The 16,531-nt window shown below is 44.9% G+C and overlaps 1 protein-coding gene across 6 annotated transcripts in view; it reads left to right on the forward strand.

Moving 5' to 3' along the window:
* Positions 1 to 16,531, forward strand: part of MYOT (myotilin) — a 476,183-nt gene that overhangs the window by 89,061 nt on the left and 370,591 nt on the right. For 4 of the 6 annotated variants that reach the window (XM_085617966.1, XM_085617971.1, XM_085617967.1 and 1 more), the window contains one exon: positions 12,434 to 12,485. In XM_085617966.1, the coding sequence (XP_085474092.1) occupies positions 12,478 to 12,485 (8 nt within the window). In that variant the 5' untranslated portion in view covers positions 12,434 to 12,477. Of the gene's footprint in view, positions 1 to 2,251; positions 2,313 to 12,433; positions 12,486 to 16,531 lie in introns of all 6 variants that reach the window. The other 2 variants (XM_085617969.1, XM_085617970.1) reach the window with 1 other exon arrangement.

The following is a 16,531-nucleotide window of genomic DNA, read 5'->3' on the forward strand; positions in this document are numbered from 1 at the left end:
TTAGGATGGGGTGGAACAAATGGAGTGGGGATGCATGAAGGATGACAGTAACAACCAGGAAGGAGGGTGCTAAGTTACAGTAAAATATGGTGCCTAAGCTGAATATGTACCTGAAGAAGATCCTGGGAAGTATGCTGTGTTAAAAATAGAGTACCTAAGCACAAAGCACAAAAGTGTAAGTAAACCAGTCCTGCGGCACTGCTTCAGAGCCCTCAAAGTACATACACAGATGATCCTATAGCGCAAATGCTGTAGGCTGAACCTAAAAATAACACTGTTACACTAGCCCTAGGTATACAATGGGGATAATCGTGGGGGACACACTTTTTTATGCAGAGCTCTATTAAAAAAATTATCCTAACAGGCGTGCTCTTTGTTTTATAAACAAAATATGCAATATATCCATCAGAAAACCCACCACAAAATCAAAAGTACCCTTTACTTTCTGACTCAGCCGCCTCTCAGCCCAGACAAGGATCGTCAAGTGATGTTTTCTTTGTGCGAGTGAAATTTTGTATTGAATTATGCTACCTCAGCCGCTCATACTTTCAGGAGATGAGTGGGAACCCGCTGATTTGATTTCCCCACGTTCAGCTAATGTGAAGCGTAGCCTCACTTTAGGAAAAATACCCACATGCCTTAAAAAAAAAATAACAGGTCGGCTCTATTGGCGGCAGAAACTTAAGATAAATCATTTTGTAGATACGCCACCCGAGCTTCCAGTCCGTGAAATGCCATCGCTCCCCAACTAAAGAAACAAAAACGGTGGAAGTAAAGCACAAGTGACAAGGGCAATTTGTCTGTTTATTGCAAAAAGTTGATTTAGCATACACACAGAAGAACGCGAAGCGTGATCGTTTTTATTTATTTATTCAAAGTTAAATAACATTTGATGAGGCTCTGCTCCAAGCAACTGGTAAGCCTGTAGCAGGCACTGCGTAAAAACAAGCAATGTTGTGAGGGTGCAGTACCAAAGGCTTCCACTAGGTGTCCTGTTGGACCTCCTTTGCCCACATATAGTACTTCCCCCTGCAACATAGCCAAGGAAAGGATATGGCGCAGCAGTGAGACCTGCTGACTGGAGAACTGGAGATCCGTGTTCGAGTCTGGTGTCAGCCTGATAGTTTAACTTCACCCAAACGCATGGGTAGGTGCACTATATAAATCAAAGGTAAAGATGTAAAATAACATGAACATAATAACAAAATAACATGAAAGCAGTGTTGTGAGCAAAACCGCAATGGCCATAGAGGCGTTGGGGGGGCCTGGAGCAGTATTGTGGGAGAGGGTGAGGCACGGGCAAGCGGTGTTGTGCGCAAAATAGCCGTGGCCTCGGGAGGGTGGTGGGAGCCTGGAGCAGTGGTGGGGGAGGGTGGAGGGGGAGGCACGGGGAGATCAAGGGACTAAGCTAATGAAGGGACAGGTCCGCAAGCAAGTGAAGTGAGTGAAGTTAAATTGCACAAGTAAACAGATCATTTAAGCAGGCCAAAAAAAAAAAAAAGAGTTCTCTCTAAGTAGAAATAATCTGAACAGTAAGAAAAACATGTAAGAGGGGCAGTCCTCATGGGAGGATACAACATTCCAAAAGAAGGGACTACAAAGTGAATGAAAAGCTAGTATTTCTAAAGGAAAGCAACAGGAACCAATTAAAAAGATGGGCGTTTTTTCAAACCTTATCCTAGATACAGCATGTCTCACAGGGACCGCGCAAGCGCTGCGTAAACAAGACCTAAAAAGTAAAGGGGGCAGTGCTGGAGGAGCCAGACATTTTTAAAAGAGCTTATGACTGAAACACCCATTGTCAGTAGCCTTGACTATGTAGTCCTCCATTAGGATTCTAAAAGCACTTGTTGGAGACCATATTGAGTGTGTTTGTTTTGTTGTGGGGATTTCACAGTTTCTCTCCATTTACGTGCATTCTACTGTTGTTTAAAAAGAGGTTGTAAAGATTGCATTCAAAGAATGACTGGATGCAGGCTAGTGATTCTACAAGAATCTGCAAGCCATTTAGATCCTTTAAAGATACAGTTCTTTTGCTGTACAAAAGGCTTGTTATTTTTTTTAAGGGAATTGTTTGATTCTTTGTTAAATATGCTGGTGATTTGTCTGTAAAAAAATTAAATGCTGTTGTTTGGGATGAGTTTGTTCATGATACTAGATGTTCTGCATTGAAGAAAATCGAATGACTGATTCCTTTTGGTGGGCAGAAAGGGGAACATGCTTTCACTATCTTTTTATTGCTTTTCTGCAGCCTGTTTGGTGATCCCGAAATCTTTGTGTACAAGTAAAAACTACAGTTTGCCTCTCACTGGGTGAGCCCCTTATCACTTCATTGAAAGAAGCTAGGCTAATCCTGTTAACCAATCAGCGGAGACCACAGGAAGGCTGAATTTTGGCTTGCAGAAAAGACAGACTTATAACTTCTGCTCTGTGTATTTTGGGATACATTCAACAATATCATATTTTTGGATTTATCAATAACATTATCCTAAGTCTTTCAATGACATATTAATTCCTAGCAATAGTTATGAAACTATTACAATGTTATCCTATGTGGCTGGGGATCTACAATGGGGAAAATGAAATGTGTAACACCAAAGCATATAAAACATCTTTTATAAAGGCCCCGTTTATAGTTACATGACCCCCTACCCCATGACACCTAGGGGAGACTTTAGGGGTCCTGAATATGTAAAAATAGTGTAGATCCTCACTCCACAGTGCTGCTAGCATCAAAGTCGGTTTTGGGAAGCACTTTACTACAATGGAGAAAGTGAAATGTGCAATTTCTCTATTCCCAGGACACACAAAACCTCTTTTTTAAGTGCCCTGCGTTTATGTACATGACCCCCCCCACACCTGGGACATCTAGGGGTGACCCAGGGGGCACCTAATTTACCAAATAATTATAGATTATAATATTTTAAGTGTCTTTACCTCCAAACTCGATTTTGGGCACAATTTACACTTAAAAGAAGTGCTGCAACACAGGGCTGCTTTTAAAATGACCTCTGGCTCTCAGCAGTTCACACATGCAAATGCATAAAGGGCCTTTGGCCTCTAAACTGCCAAGCCGTATTATATGCTAGAGACTTGTAGGTAGTTTTAATCCCCTTGTCCTATTAAGTTCTAGGGACATAAAGGGTAGGTCATGCTAATCACAGGGATACCCAAATACACAGTGAACCCTAATGTAAGTGTGTGTTTTCAACATAGCACTGGCCCTGGATCTGGTTAGACAGAGCCCAGGGACAGTCGGAATCCGTTACCACCAGTACTAATTATAAAAAAAATGGAGGTACACAGGGCACACAGGATGACTTTGCAACATTGGCATACTATGGATTCTGGGCAACTGGGCCAAGTAACCCTTCTGCACTTGACTCAGTGGTAGAAGTGGCCAGTCAGTCCAAGGCTCCCTCAGGGAGGAGGTGCAATACAGATTACGGGCTCACAACTCAAAATGCACTTTTATGAAAAAAGAGAAGCATTTTGTTTCTACTGCTAACCACACAAACTGAGGTCTGGGGTCTCTCTGCCGATTTTCTGTCCCAGCCACCCCTCGTGTTAGCTATTGGGGTTATTTCCCATTCACTTCTGGTAACATCAAGGGTATGCCCCACTAGTAGTCCAAGTCTCAATAGTCTACTATGAATCTGATTTGAAATCAATAGTGTTCCAGTGCATATGCATTTGATTTAGCAGCAAGTTTATCTGGGGCCATAAGGCCCTAATCAAGTCAATGTGGTTTGGCAGAAGTGAAGCATTCGGAGTCCTTGATAGCGTCCTGTCTGCAGGCGCTCGCAGTAGCTCCTTTTTTAAGTTAGGTGAGCAAGCCACACATGGACTCGGCGGCTGCACTCGGTGGGCACAGGCTCTTTCCCCTCATGGTTGCACCTCTTCAGCAATTGGGTGTTTTCTGTGGCTTCTGCTGCAAGGTAAGTTTTCCTACTCTACCACTGTGAGGGATGGCTATGATGATCCTGGTCTTGGCCCTACGTGGGTGACTGTGCTCTCACAGCATCCTCACTCTTTCAACGGAGTAGAACCAATCAAGGTCCTTGTTGCTTCTGGTGACCACTGCTCACTGTCCGAAGGCTTTAGTCTGGTCAACATGGCAAAGTATCCACAGAAACCACTCCTGGCATACAGGGTTGCCACACCGCTGCTGCAAAAGGCTTCGGCCTTACCGCACCGCAGTATTGCACCACAGTGGCCCCTCCTTCCAGACTGGGTCACTGCACCTCTACCATGCAAGGCTTGAGCCCTTACCACAGTGCTTTACCATGGCTATCTTCACACCAGCCCTCTCCTGGCACACAGGTGTCACCGACTCAGTCCTGCACACTGGTAAATACCCAATAGGTGCAGCACCTATTGCCTCTGCTCGCACAGGGAGTCCACTAGACAGGGTTCCTGACTGGACCTTGCTCCCTCAAACATTCTCCTCTTCCTCACAGGGCACTTTGGTCTCAGCAAGCAGTCAGGATCTGTTGCTCCAGGTTTCAGGGCAGGTGGTCTTGGATTCCTACGGTGATGTCCCATTACCCAGCAGGGAGATTAGCCGGCCTTGGCTGCCAGTCCTGGTCAGAAGCAGAAGACTTGCAGGCTTCCCCCCTTCACACAGCCTGTCTGGCTGTTTGGCAGATGACAATGTTTGGGGTCTCAGCCTACCCTTCGTATTGTCCATTTCAAGACACTGGACACCAGACGTGATTTAGGGTCTGAGCCTGTGAGTTTTTATGTTGGATTTCTACTTATTTTGAAAAGCATGCTCCTCTGCTCTGTCTTTCTCTTGAAAAGCAGTCTGTCATAGCAGGGATGTCATTGCAGCTGATAGTTCTACAACACAGGCCATAGAAGTGACTAAAGTTCAGGCCTGAATGTCAGACACAATGATATGTGCATCAACGTGTTAGACCAGGGTTAACAACCATACTCTTTATGATCCCCTTATCAGCCATATCTCCTCCCTAAGATGTGCCCAGACCTCTTCCTTGTGACCTCTCACTAAATCAAAGAGCACCATTTAAAGTGTACAGGGGAAGCTTGGTCTTCCCCTCCTAATGTGTCCCACCCAGCTTAAAGAAATGCAGCCATCCACCAGTATGCCTAGGGGGATTTCTCTACCTCCACTCTGTTTCATCATACCATGGTCTACTAAAATGGAACCCAGCACTCTCCATGTATTGTGCCATCCTCAGTCACGCATATTCGCAGTGCATATTTACTGTATACACGCACTGCACAGTACTGTAGCCTCCATGAATTGTACCATTCAGAGGCACAGATACATACAGCACTTACTTTTAATATGCACTCACTACACAGCACTATATAATTTATGTACTCTACCACTCACAGGCACACATACACCCAGCACACACACTCATCCTGCATGCACTGTGCTCCTCGTGTACTGCACTACTACCAGTTACACCTACTCCCAGCTCATGCACTTATCCTGCAAGCACTGAACAGCACTACATCCTTCAGGCACTGTGTCACTCTCATGCACATGCACCTCCAGTACATGCATACACCATGCAGGCACTACTCAGTGCTGCATTGTCTATGTATGGCACCCTACCCAGGCACACATACACCACTTCTATGCTGTTCTGCACTTCACACCATTTTGATGTAGCCAAGGGTGGGTTAAGCCCAAAGAAGCAGAACTTTTAAAAGTGAGTGAGTCTGTAGGCCTCACTCCTGTGGCACAGGTTAAAAGGGACCTGTTCAGTCCCACTGATCACTACATGGTATGCTGCCACCCCAGCGCTTGTGCGCTTAACTCCAAGTGAAGGCAGTAGCCTTCCACCACTAGATAGATAGATAGATAGAAAATCTTTATTCGGTTTTTCAAACAGAAAGAACCATAAAAGCACATTGACAAATAAAAACTTGATGTACATAAATAAAAAAAGTGTTAAGTATGTATTAATAACAACAGACACAATTAAATATGTATCATGATAGCAGCAATTCTGGACAGCTAACTCGCCCTGGTGTTTCTGAGTTTTAAGGCAGATTTTAAAAAACCCATCAAAAATAAAGTACTTTCGGGGTTTAACATTTGTAAATAACAAAGGGCTGGTCTAACCTGGGTAAAGTTCTGTTTTTTTAAAAGAGGCTTTAGATAGAACCTCCGGGGTAAATCGTAAAAGGGGCAAATAAATAAAAAGTGCACCAAATTCTGCGGAGACACATTGTCGCAGCCGCAGTTTGGCAGCACTTGACCACGATGACAACCCCTTGGAACAGTTAAAAGAAGATGAAAATAATCCAGCCGGAACCTGATTAACAAGTGTCGCTCGAAGCCCGACAAGGGCCAAGATAAATAAGGCTCCATTAAAGGTGTAGTTTTCAACATGACGTGTTTTCGAACACTCTGTTTAAATAATTCCGCCTCTTCGCGATTCATTTGTCGAGCTAAGGAAAAGGATTTCCTCACACTCTACATCAGCAGATGTGATCGACTCAGGGTTAAAAAAAAAGTTCTGAGCGCCCCACGGCAGAAAAACAGTCCTTCAGATATTTTAGCCAAGGGATTTTAAGCATATTATCCATAGATAGGAGTAGGTGGTTTAAAATCAATTCTTTATTAAGCCAACATTTTAACCAAAAGTTAGTGGCCATAGTGCTAAAGTGTCACTAATAAAAGGTGTACCGGTTTCTTCGTGCACTATTTGGTTAGGAGTCCCCTTTGGAACCCCCAACAATTGTTTCAGGAAAATGTTTTCTGCCACCACGATATCATTAACTGCCGCATGCCCCCAAAGTTCACTGCCGTAACTCCCTATTGCCACACTCTTTGCCTGATAGATCTTTAATAGTGCAGCAATAGGACGTTTACCCATTTTCCTAGCGAAATTAAATGTTGCAGCGTTAACCCGAGTTATCTCCCCCCTTTTCCTTTGGAGTAGTGGTCCCCACTTCAACTGATCGTCGAATAATACTCCCAAATAAGAGAATGTTCTTGTTGTGGGGACCTTTTCTTCGTTGACCCTAAATAGGTACGGTTTCTTAGGGCGCTGCCCCACCTGCATTATAAAGGATTTGGTGTTGTTAATCAATAGGTCACGAGCATCCATGAAACTATGAAAGGCATTTAATAGGGTTTGGTGACCTCTTGCGGTCCTAGCCATGAGGACGGCATCGTCCGCGTATAATAATACAGGCAAACCCTTACGGCCGACATAGGGGTAATCGGTACCAGTATTTAATAAGAACTCCTCCAAACTGTTAATATATAAATTATAAAGAAAGGGGGCCAAAATACAGCCCTGCCTAACACCCCTGTGAACACTAATATCCCTTGACACCCTTAGATCCTGTGAATACCTCACGTTGGCCTTGGTATCCTGATGCAGGTCCCTCAGAATGTTAACCAAATTAGGCTCCGCCCCCATGGCTCCCATGGCCTCCCAGAGCTTTCCCCTGGTTGACACAGTCAAACGTGGAGGAAAGGTCCATGAACGCCATGTGGATGGTGCCTTGCCGAGCCATGGTATATTTGCCTAGGACCATGTACAGGTTGAGGCATTGCGCTATTGTTGAATGGCTGGGCCGGAACCCATATTGGATTCTGGAGATGATCCCGCGCTCATTGGCCCAGGCTGTTAGCCTGTTCAGGATTACTCCACCCACTACCTTGACCACGGAATCAATGAGCGAAATCGGCCTGTAACAGGTAGTTCTATTACGGTCACCTTTCTTAAATACTGGTACTATCGTGGATGTCCCCTAGGACCTAGGGCAGCCATGTTCTGCAGCTGCGTTAAGCACGGCGGTGAGAACTGGCGCCCAAAGGGATACTTTGGATTTAAATAAATCCGGGGGCATTCCATCTGGGCCAGGCGCTTTATTACTTGTTAACCCCAAGATGCCTTTCTCAACCTCGCTGATTGTAAAATGTGGTAGAGATACACTTTGATCACGTCTGTCCACCTCTATCTGGGGGGTATTACTGTTGAAGATGAAACTAAAGTGGGATACCCACTCATCTTCAGTGATATTGGTGCCAACTGAATTGTCCCCTACCATATCAAACATAGGTTTGTTAATAATATCCCAAAATCTTCCGCTGTTACAAAGGGTATTCGGGTCTAACAGTTCTTGCCAAATTTTGTTTTTTATATCTGCCTTGCGCTTTGCCAAGGCCTTTTTGTAGGACAAGCGTAATGACCTAATCAATGTAGGATCCCTGGGGCTAATCTTCAAAGCTGCCTTTAACTCTCGACCTGCTTTTGAGCATGAATGGTCGAACCATCTGGGGTCCCTACAAGGAGGGCCCGACATTGGGACAGTTAGCATTTCACCTACTTTTAAAACTATCCCGTCGAATGCTGAGAGGATATCTGAGGGAAGGGATACAGAAGACACACAAGATGATATCTCGGGAGCACAGGATTTGTGGATCTTCTCATATAATTGAGCCGAATTCACCTTAGACCATTTTAGGAGACGCCTTCCAGCCGTGCATTTCAGAACACCACAAGTTGGCATCTTTTCCCGTAGATTTAAAAGGTTGCCAACCATTGAGATACATACAGGTTTATGATCACTATATGCATTTTCCTGGATTTTAAAGCCTGAAATAGTTGATTGTAGGCCATTAGAGAGAAGGATATGATCAATGAAGGACCCCCCCGAATGCCCTTTAAATGTGGGGACGGGCTGATAACTGCAAACATCAACCAAGGACATGGCTGAAATTAAATCAAATTCATTTAATAATTGATTCAGCATGTATCCCCGGCCAGAGTGTTCAAAATGAAGACCCCTCATCCTGTGGCAACCCAAAGTTCCCATTGCGGTGTTCAAAGGGTTCCCACAAGGGTGCACATTGAAGTCCCCCAAGATGAGGATCTGATGGGACAGACTTTCATGGAGATTCCAAATGAAATCACCCAAATCAACAATCCTACATTCCCCTCTTGGACTTACAGCATTGTAAAAGTTAATCAGGGTCACCATTTTATTCCCTCTTTTAATTGTCACCGCTTGAATGTCAGTGTTATACATGGTTATAGTTTTAACAACACAGAACAAGGCTAGGTCAATGTACAATGCCAAACCCCCTTTAGCTCTGCCACTGCTCGACGGTTCAGCCGGCACAAAAAAACATTTATAGCCTTCTAAAAATATATCACTCTCTACCAGCCATGTCTCTTGCAAGCAGATCACCGGGAATGATCTTATAAAAACTACCCAATTAGGATCTTTAGCCTTACCCGCAAGCCCAGCAATGTTCCAGGAGATAACATTATGGACTACTTCCTTACTTGCAGCTGGGTTAAGCACACGGGCCGTGGTCGTGTTCCCTATTGAGTCGGCGTTATTGCCTGCAATGGTGACCTTAGACGGCAATAGGGGGACACAGGATGTTTGGCTGCTGCATAACACAGTGGCTACCTTGTGGTCTGTGGTACTTCCACTTTCAGGTGCCCCAAAAGTTACATCCCTGGATTGATGGAGTCAATCGACCATTTCTAGGCTACTATACCTATTTAGTGAGTGTATTTGACTAGGTGTATGCGATTTCGCATACCGACTCCCGACCACCCTCCCTGCGCCACGGTGCTTTACTAAAGTCCATTCACTCTCTGAATCAGAGAGATGTGGTGCGGGGTAGAAAAATGACAATGGGAGGGGTTGAATCGAAGACCCATGACTGCACTGGTTCCAATTACAGATAAGGTCCACAGTACGTGGGTCACTAAAGTTCACCAACACACAATCACCTTGTATAGTTTTTGGCCCATGCCCCACCCAGGACAGCCTGCGCACCATCAAAATTTTGCTAGAGATATTACGGGGGAGTGGTCTATTTCTATTAAGCCAATCAGTATTTTTATTTTTTAGTGACAAAAATGATTCCTCATTCTGGTTGCTAATTTTAGGGACCCCAGTTAAAACTACCAGATATGGGCTCGATTCTGGGGGGGAGATCAATTCTAAGATCCGCAGAGGGGCCTACTTCGGGTAAATCCCGCGGGGTTTCTTTAGTCATAATGGCATTAACCCCTGTTGAGTTGTTAGCGGGTAATGACACGGAGGTAGGTAGTTCAGCTGTGGGTACATTTAAAGTGGGTGGTGCTGGAGGCGGGGTAGATTTATGTGTTACAATCCCCTCCTGTACGGGGTTCATTTGAACGTTACCCAAAGACAACACATTTAACTTGATCTTGTCCATAACTTCCAGTGTGGCTTTCTCGATGTTGAACAGCCGCTGCTCAATCAGTGTCAGTCTATCTTCGAGTGATTTAAATGATGACCTTAACAATGATCCCAGATTAGCAAGAACTGGGTCCTCCAGTACCAGTGGTGCATCAACAAGTTTAGACGTATCTGTAATAGTTTCAGTTGGCCTTAATGTCCCTCGTTTCTCTGTTTGATGCACGGCCTCCGCTCCTAAACCCTTTAAAGTTGTGTTGCTAGCTCGTTTGGCAGGTTTAGACTTCCTGCCTCCAGCAGCAGCAGCATTTGGCCCCCGCATCCTCTTTGGTATAGCCCCTTCATGCCTCCCTCGCGTCTGCCTGGTATTTATTATCTCAGGTGAGCTACTAACGGGCACCATGGAGGATTGAAGCTGATCAGTTGGAACTATGGGTCGGTGAGCTTGAGGATTAGGCGAGCTATGTACGGACTCGGGGGTGACAAAGGTGTTTGAGCGTAAAAGCGAATCTGGGGTGCGGGCGTTAGCAAAATGTCCCAAAGCAGATCTTTTTGCCAGTGCAAGGTCTTGAGAAACCCGGTGCTCCATGAAGATAATCCCCTGATCGATAACTGAATTTGCTCTGATAATGAAGTTGTCCAATGTCTCTGTTAAGTTCCCACTTGGGTTCGCTACCTTGCTTCTGCTTTCGCGTGCTGACATTTTACAATACGAAGCAACCAGCCAAGCGTGTACATACAGATGGACCCAGTCACTCAAAAGCAAAGTGCCACGTAAGAAGAGATGGCCCGGTCCGGTCTCCAGACTTTTAGACCACGCAGGAGCTGACCTGTCTCTTTAGAGTGCCTCCAGGTACACGGCTCAGCTGTGGCGGATCCTGGCGTGGAGCAGCCTGGACCTTGAAGTCTCACCCAGTCTCTGCGGCCCTATGTGAAGATGGAAGAGGCTACGGCGGCGGTGGGAGGGCAGAGAATCAGGAACGGGCGAAAGTCAAAAATAGGGAACCAACAACCGGCAACCGGCAGGACTCCGCAGGACTCCTCTCCTCTCCAACAACAACGGGCAACTGCAGACCCCCAGCAGCCCTAATGAGCCCTGGTGGGCCCTCCGTCGCACTGTCGAGCACAGACCAGCACTGCCCAACGTGAAATCACCCCCCCGATAGCACCTGGCTCCGGTTCTCAACCCCCACCCCGGCTCTGGCCAGGGGAGGGGGAGTACGCCGACTGTAACTGGAGAGCCAGGGAGTGAGGGACTACTCGAGGACAGTGCACTGCACTGAGAAATGCTCTGAGCAAGGAGACTGTGCAAGTCGAGTTACTCCCTCTGGTGACGGTACGAACGTATTTGTGCCCAGATAGCAAATTGAACAAACAGAGGGGAGGACCACAGGAACACGAACTGCAGCCTAACGAAAACGGGGACCACCAGTCCAATCCAGCTGCGGGCAATTCAGTCCGGCCGCGCTACCACACTCCTGTATAAGCGCTTCACCAGAAAGTATCACTAGAACAAAACGAGCCCCCCCCCCCGCGGCTCATATGGGTCCACCAGGGCTCACCGGGGTGTTTCTGCAGCCTCCTGTGGCTCTAGCTGCTCTTGTTGCGGCTCCGGTTCCCGGTTTGCGGAGCACAGTTCTTAGCCCCCGCGGCTCAGCTGCCGCTTGCTGGATACCGCTGCTCTCCCGCTATGTGGGTAGTGCTTTGGGCACTCATTCCAGTCCAACAAGACAGCAATCCATGAGACAGGGCTATGTCATGGCGCACACACATGATCCCTGTGGCAGCAAATATCAGCACTGGGGATCCAGATATCAGTACAGTTATATGTCGGTGCCTTAAATAACAAGAGGAAACTCATCAGCCCAAAAATAGAAGGCCAATGATGATGCACTAGCTCCAATAGGAATAAGAAAAAAATGAGGATAGCGGATTCTTCTGTACAGGCCAGCATGCTAAAATCATCTTTTGAACGTAAATCAAACGAATTCTAATGAATCTGACGAATTGTAAAGAATCAAAATATACCCTGCATTTTGGACAACTGAGTGTGAATGAAGACAATAGACCTGCTAAATGGCTTTTGCGGGTGTTTATGAAGTTCCTGCTAGCAATGTATTTAGCTTTTATATAATTATATGTTAAGATAATGAGATGTGCAAAGGAAGGACGAATCTGTGTTTTTTGTATCGCACGAATAACAGTAAAGTAACAGTAAAGAAAAATTTAAATGTTTCACATTTTATCTCAACAGATTTATTCAAGAGCCATTCAGCTTTTCGTCTGTGATTCTGAAACATGTCACAGTGAGTAAATTATCAATTGAACGACTTGCAATCGTCCTGGAAATAGCAGTAGCAGTATATTTGAACGAATATATAAAAAAAGTCCATCAAATGGGAAAAGCCTAAAGCTTAATATTTAACAGTGCAGTGGTCAGATATTTGCATCCCATGGCAGTGAAATGTCAGATGTTTCTGGGTTGATTACGGACTGTATGCAACAAAGAGAGTATCTGCCGAGGACATTCAACCATGATCTTATATGAATATGTTAGACCTTTTTATCATGCCATGTTATCAAACTGGGAAACACACAGTGGGGGCTGCTCCGGGGTACTAGTGGTGGGGCAGGTAGGGTGGTGAGGGGGGGTTTAAAAAAAAGAAAATATCACTTACCTGCCTCCTGGCCGCCATCTCCTCCGTCCTCTTGTGTCAAATGGAAGCACACAGGCTCCCAGACTCCCCTATCCAATCACGACGCTGCATGACAGCAGCGTTGCGATTGGTCTGAGCGGCCTGGTTTAGCACTCAGACTGTGAGTGGGAGCCTGTGCATGATCTTTACACAGGCTGTGCAATACAGCCAGGTGGAGAACATGCTAAGTGTGCACGACTGTTTGGCCTGCCCAAGACAGGTGGCCAAACCGTCATGTGCACGTCAGTGCACCAACCACACCTCCCCCTGCTGGCTGTGATGACAGCCAAGCCCCACCCCGCTCAAAACTGGCTTCACTGCGAAAAAATTAAATGATAATAACATCGAGTTATTATCATTTGATTTTCCCTTTTTTGCACTGCTGAAAGCAGTGGGGGACGCTCCTCCATCCTAGCGGAGAAGCCGCCGCTGGAAACGCACTTTCATTGCCATAGATGTCCTTTATTGATTGGCGAATTGCATTTGTGGACTGGTGGATTTGTGAGTGGGTGAATACCTGAATGAGCCAAAAAGTGGATGAATGAATGGATAAGTGCGCACACGGATAAATAAACAAATGTTTGAGTGAGAGCAAGGATGAATTTAGGAATGTATGAGAGAACACATGCACGTTGGCAAAATGAAAAGCGAACTCCATGCATTAATGAATGGCTAAGGAAGTGTATGGATGCATGACATTGTGTTGAATGAGAGTGCACAGATGGATAAGATGAGTGAATACATTGGTGACTGAGGCTAGGTTGATAGAGGTGGTTGAAGGCCCACCAGTGGCAACCGGTTGTTGTCCACTTCGATTCGCTGGTGCTTACTTGCTCATCCATGTGCTCACTCAGTCATTCGTTCATCCAGGCACCATAAGAACACAGATGTAGTCACCCTTGCTTATCCGGCTTTACTTGAGCTGAAAGGGCTTCTGTTTGTTGTGAATATTAATAGCATCTTACTGATCTTGGAACAGCACTGAATGCAGACTAGAACAAGTTCTGCTCTGACACAGAATGTCTCTTGGCTTGGCCCTTTTGCTGCGTTGGACCCAGAGTAGAACATCCTAGCTACTGCCCTTTTCATGGTCCTGTTGTCAAGTGATTTTGGAGCAAAGACATCCTTGTCATGTCATGGTGGAATGAATGGCGTTATCAAACCACAGTAGCAAGGAAGCATAATGAAGATAGTTAGATCATAGAGGTGTCTCTCTCAGGTTTGTGGAGGAAATTCAGAAGTCTTTATTTATCTTTGTGATTTTATATAGCACGTACAAGGCCTGGAGACGTCAGCGCGCTACACAATAATGTCAGAACATATCAATTACAAATAGAAATCATACGTGTGCATTAAAGGTGCAATGGTTGCCGGGTTAGACTCTCCCTGGAGGTAGAGCGCTTCACACGTATTAATAGCAAAACTTAGCAGTAAAGAGCAGGTAGTACAGTACCACATGAGGATCATCAATCAGTCATGTAGGTTAAGGTTGGAATGCGATTGGAGGGAGCAAGAGGTGGTAGGAACGATTTAGGCCAGATGGTGCTCAAAGGGAAGAGCCTTGAGGTCTTTTTTGAAGGTGACATGAGGTGGTCAGGCAGAGGCTCAGCAGGAGGGAGTTCCAGATTCTTGTGGTGCATCTGGAGAAGGATTGATTCATTAATCTTAATTAGTATCTATCATTGCCCCTTACTAAATATCTCCAATTGGACCTTTACATCTTTACAGACAAGCGCTACTTTTTAACTTGTGGTTACAAGCAGCTATAGTTGTCTGTGGGAAGCGCTAATAAGCTCAATACAAATCTAAAGCATATCACAGATGGTTAGACTTTATCATTGACATTATATTATGTCTAGGGCTCCCGGTTTTATGGTATTTATTTTCTGTCATTTCCGTCTGTATTTATCCATATTTATTATGGGTTTTGTGAAAAAAGTAAAGCTGAAACTGATATATTTCCACATTTATTTAACCAATAAATATGCAGTCATGCTTGAATGCCTGCCAAGTTTCAGTGATATGAACACCCGCAGAAGATAAATCAATGGCTTATATGAAAATATGCCCATTTCAGTATCAGCCTTGTGCATAGATACTGCTGTTTAAGCCTCTTTCCTAAAATGTATTTCTTTTTTAACCCACTTACTTATCAATCTACACAGTTATTGGCCTGGCAGTCATGACAAAGTATATTTAGAATAACTCAAAAACCACCCAATTTCCGTTTTTATCCACATTTAAAAATAAATACAGACAAGAAAATAAATGTTTTCTGTCTGTATTTTTCTATAAAAATCAGTAAAAACGGAATACAGGGAGCCTTAATTATGTTGTTTGTTAGCGATGTGGAAATGTCGGGCTTCATGAACAAAGGAATTTAATATTCGCAAAACCTCAATCACTAAATCAGTTGGTTTGCAAATACTAGACTCCTTTTTTCTATGAACTAGACGTATTTAGCAATTGGGCATAGTGTTTCTGAATCACAAAATATGTATAGAAATGGCCACTGATTCGGTATTTGGAAGGGACATGTTGTAGACCCACCTGATTAATATCATGACGCAGGTTGAATTGTGGCCCACTCCGATTCCTTATTTTATAAACTGAACTATTTGTACTTACATGGTGGAAAAGATTTGGGGCACAAATTACACCCGGTTTCTGTGACCACCATTGGCTTTTGTCTTAAATGCTGCCTTCCGATTGGTTTGAGGCTTGTTAGTCCCTCCTCGACCTCATTTGTATCCTTCCACGGCTATTGGCCCCTTTACTCCTGACACTATTTTCTTTTAGGTCTCGCCTAGCGTTGCAGTGCATATGCGCTGCCATCGCTTTGCGAGACATGCAGTATATACTGTAGTGTGGAAGCTCCGCCCACTCTCTGCCATTGGCTTTCGTCTTAAATGCTGCCTTCTGATTGGTTTGAGGCTTGTTAGTCCCTCCTCATTCATCATTTGTATCCTTCCACGGCTATTGGCCCCTTTACTCCTAACACTATTTGATTCCCCGTCTCCCCACCCCACCCCTCCCTCTCAGTCTGTGACTTCTCACCCTTCCCCCCCCCCCCCCCCACTCCCGTTCGTGTTTTCTTGCCTACCGGAACTTCCGTTTTCATCTTTATTATTGCCATCTTGAAATATGTGAGTTCAAGATGCGTGCTGTACAAAAACCTCTCTTGTTTAATGAACTAGATTTTAATATTACTCTAAATATAATAAGACTCTAGGCAACATTCGGGGTATGCATGGCAACTGACGCCTCTTGGTTCACAAATGGCATTGTTGTCGGGCGGGAGGAGAGGCAGTGTTTTAACTCATGCTTAAAACGAGCACTTTTAATAACTTCCTCTCAATTCAGTGCTATAATCTTGTGTACTGAGGTGACGCGCTAAAGAAATGCACTTTTTTGAATACTGAAGAGACATTATCGCACATTTAAATCATGTTTACTGTATGATTAACATGCCGATCATTTTCACGGCTCGCCCACTGGCTCGTATACGCTTGGCTCTACATGTTAATTAATATATTGGCTCGCGCACCTCTAACAAAGAGAGGTGGATGGATACATGACAGTGGGCCGGGTAGATGGTAGAGAAATAGACTGGTACAGACAAAGTCAGTCTCCATTGCCTCACGTCAGAATCATCA

The sequence above is a fragment of the Triturus cristatus genome, chromosome 7 (assembly GCF_964204655.1).
Source record: "Triturus cristatus chromosome 7, aTriCri1.1, whole genome shotgun sequence".
Lineage (NCBI taxonomy): Eukaryota > Metazoa > Chordata > Amphibia > Caudata > Salamandridae > Triturus > Triturus cristatus.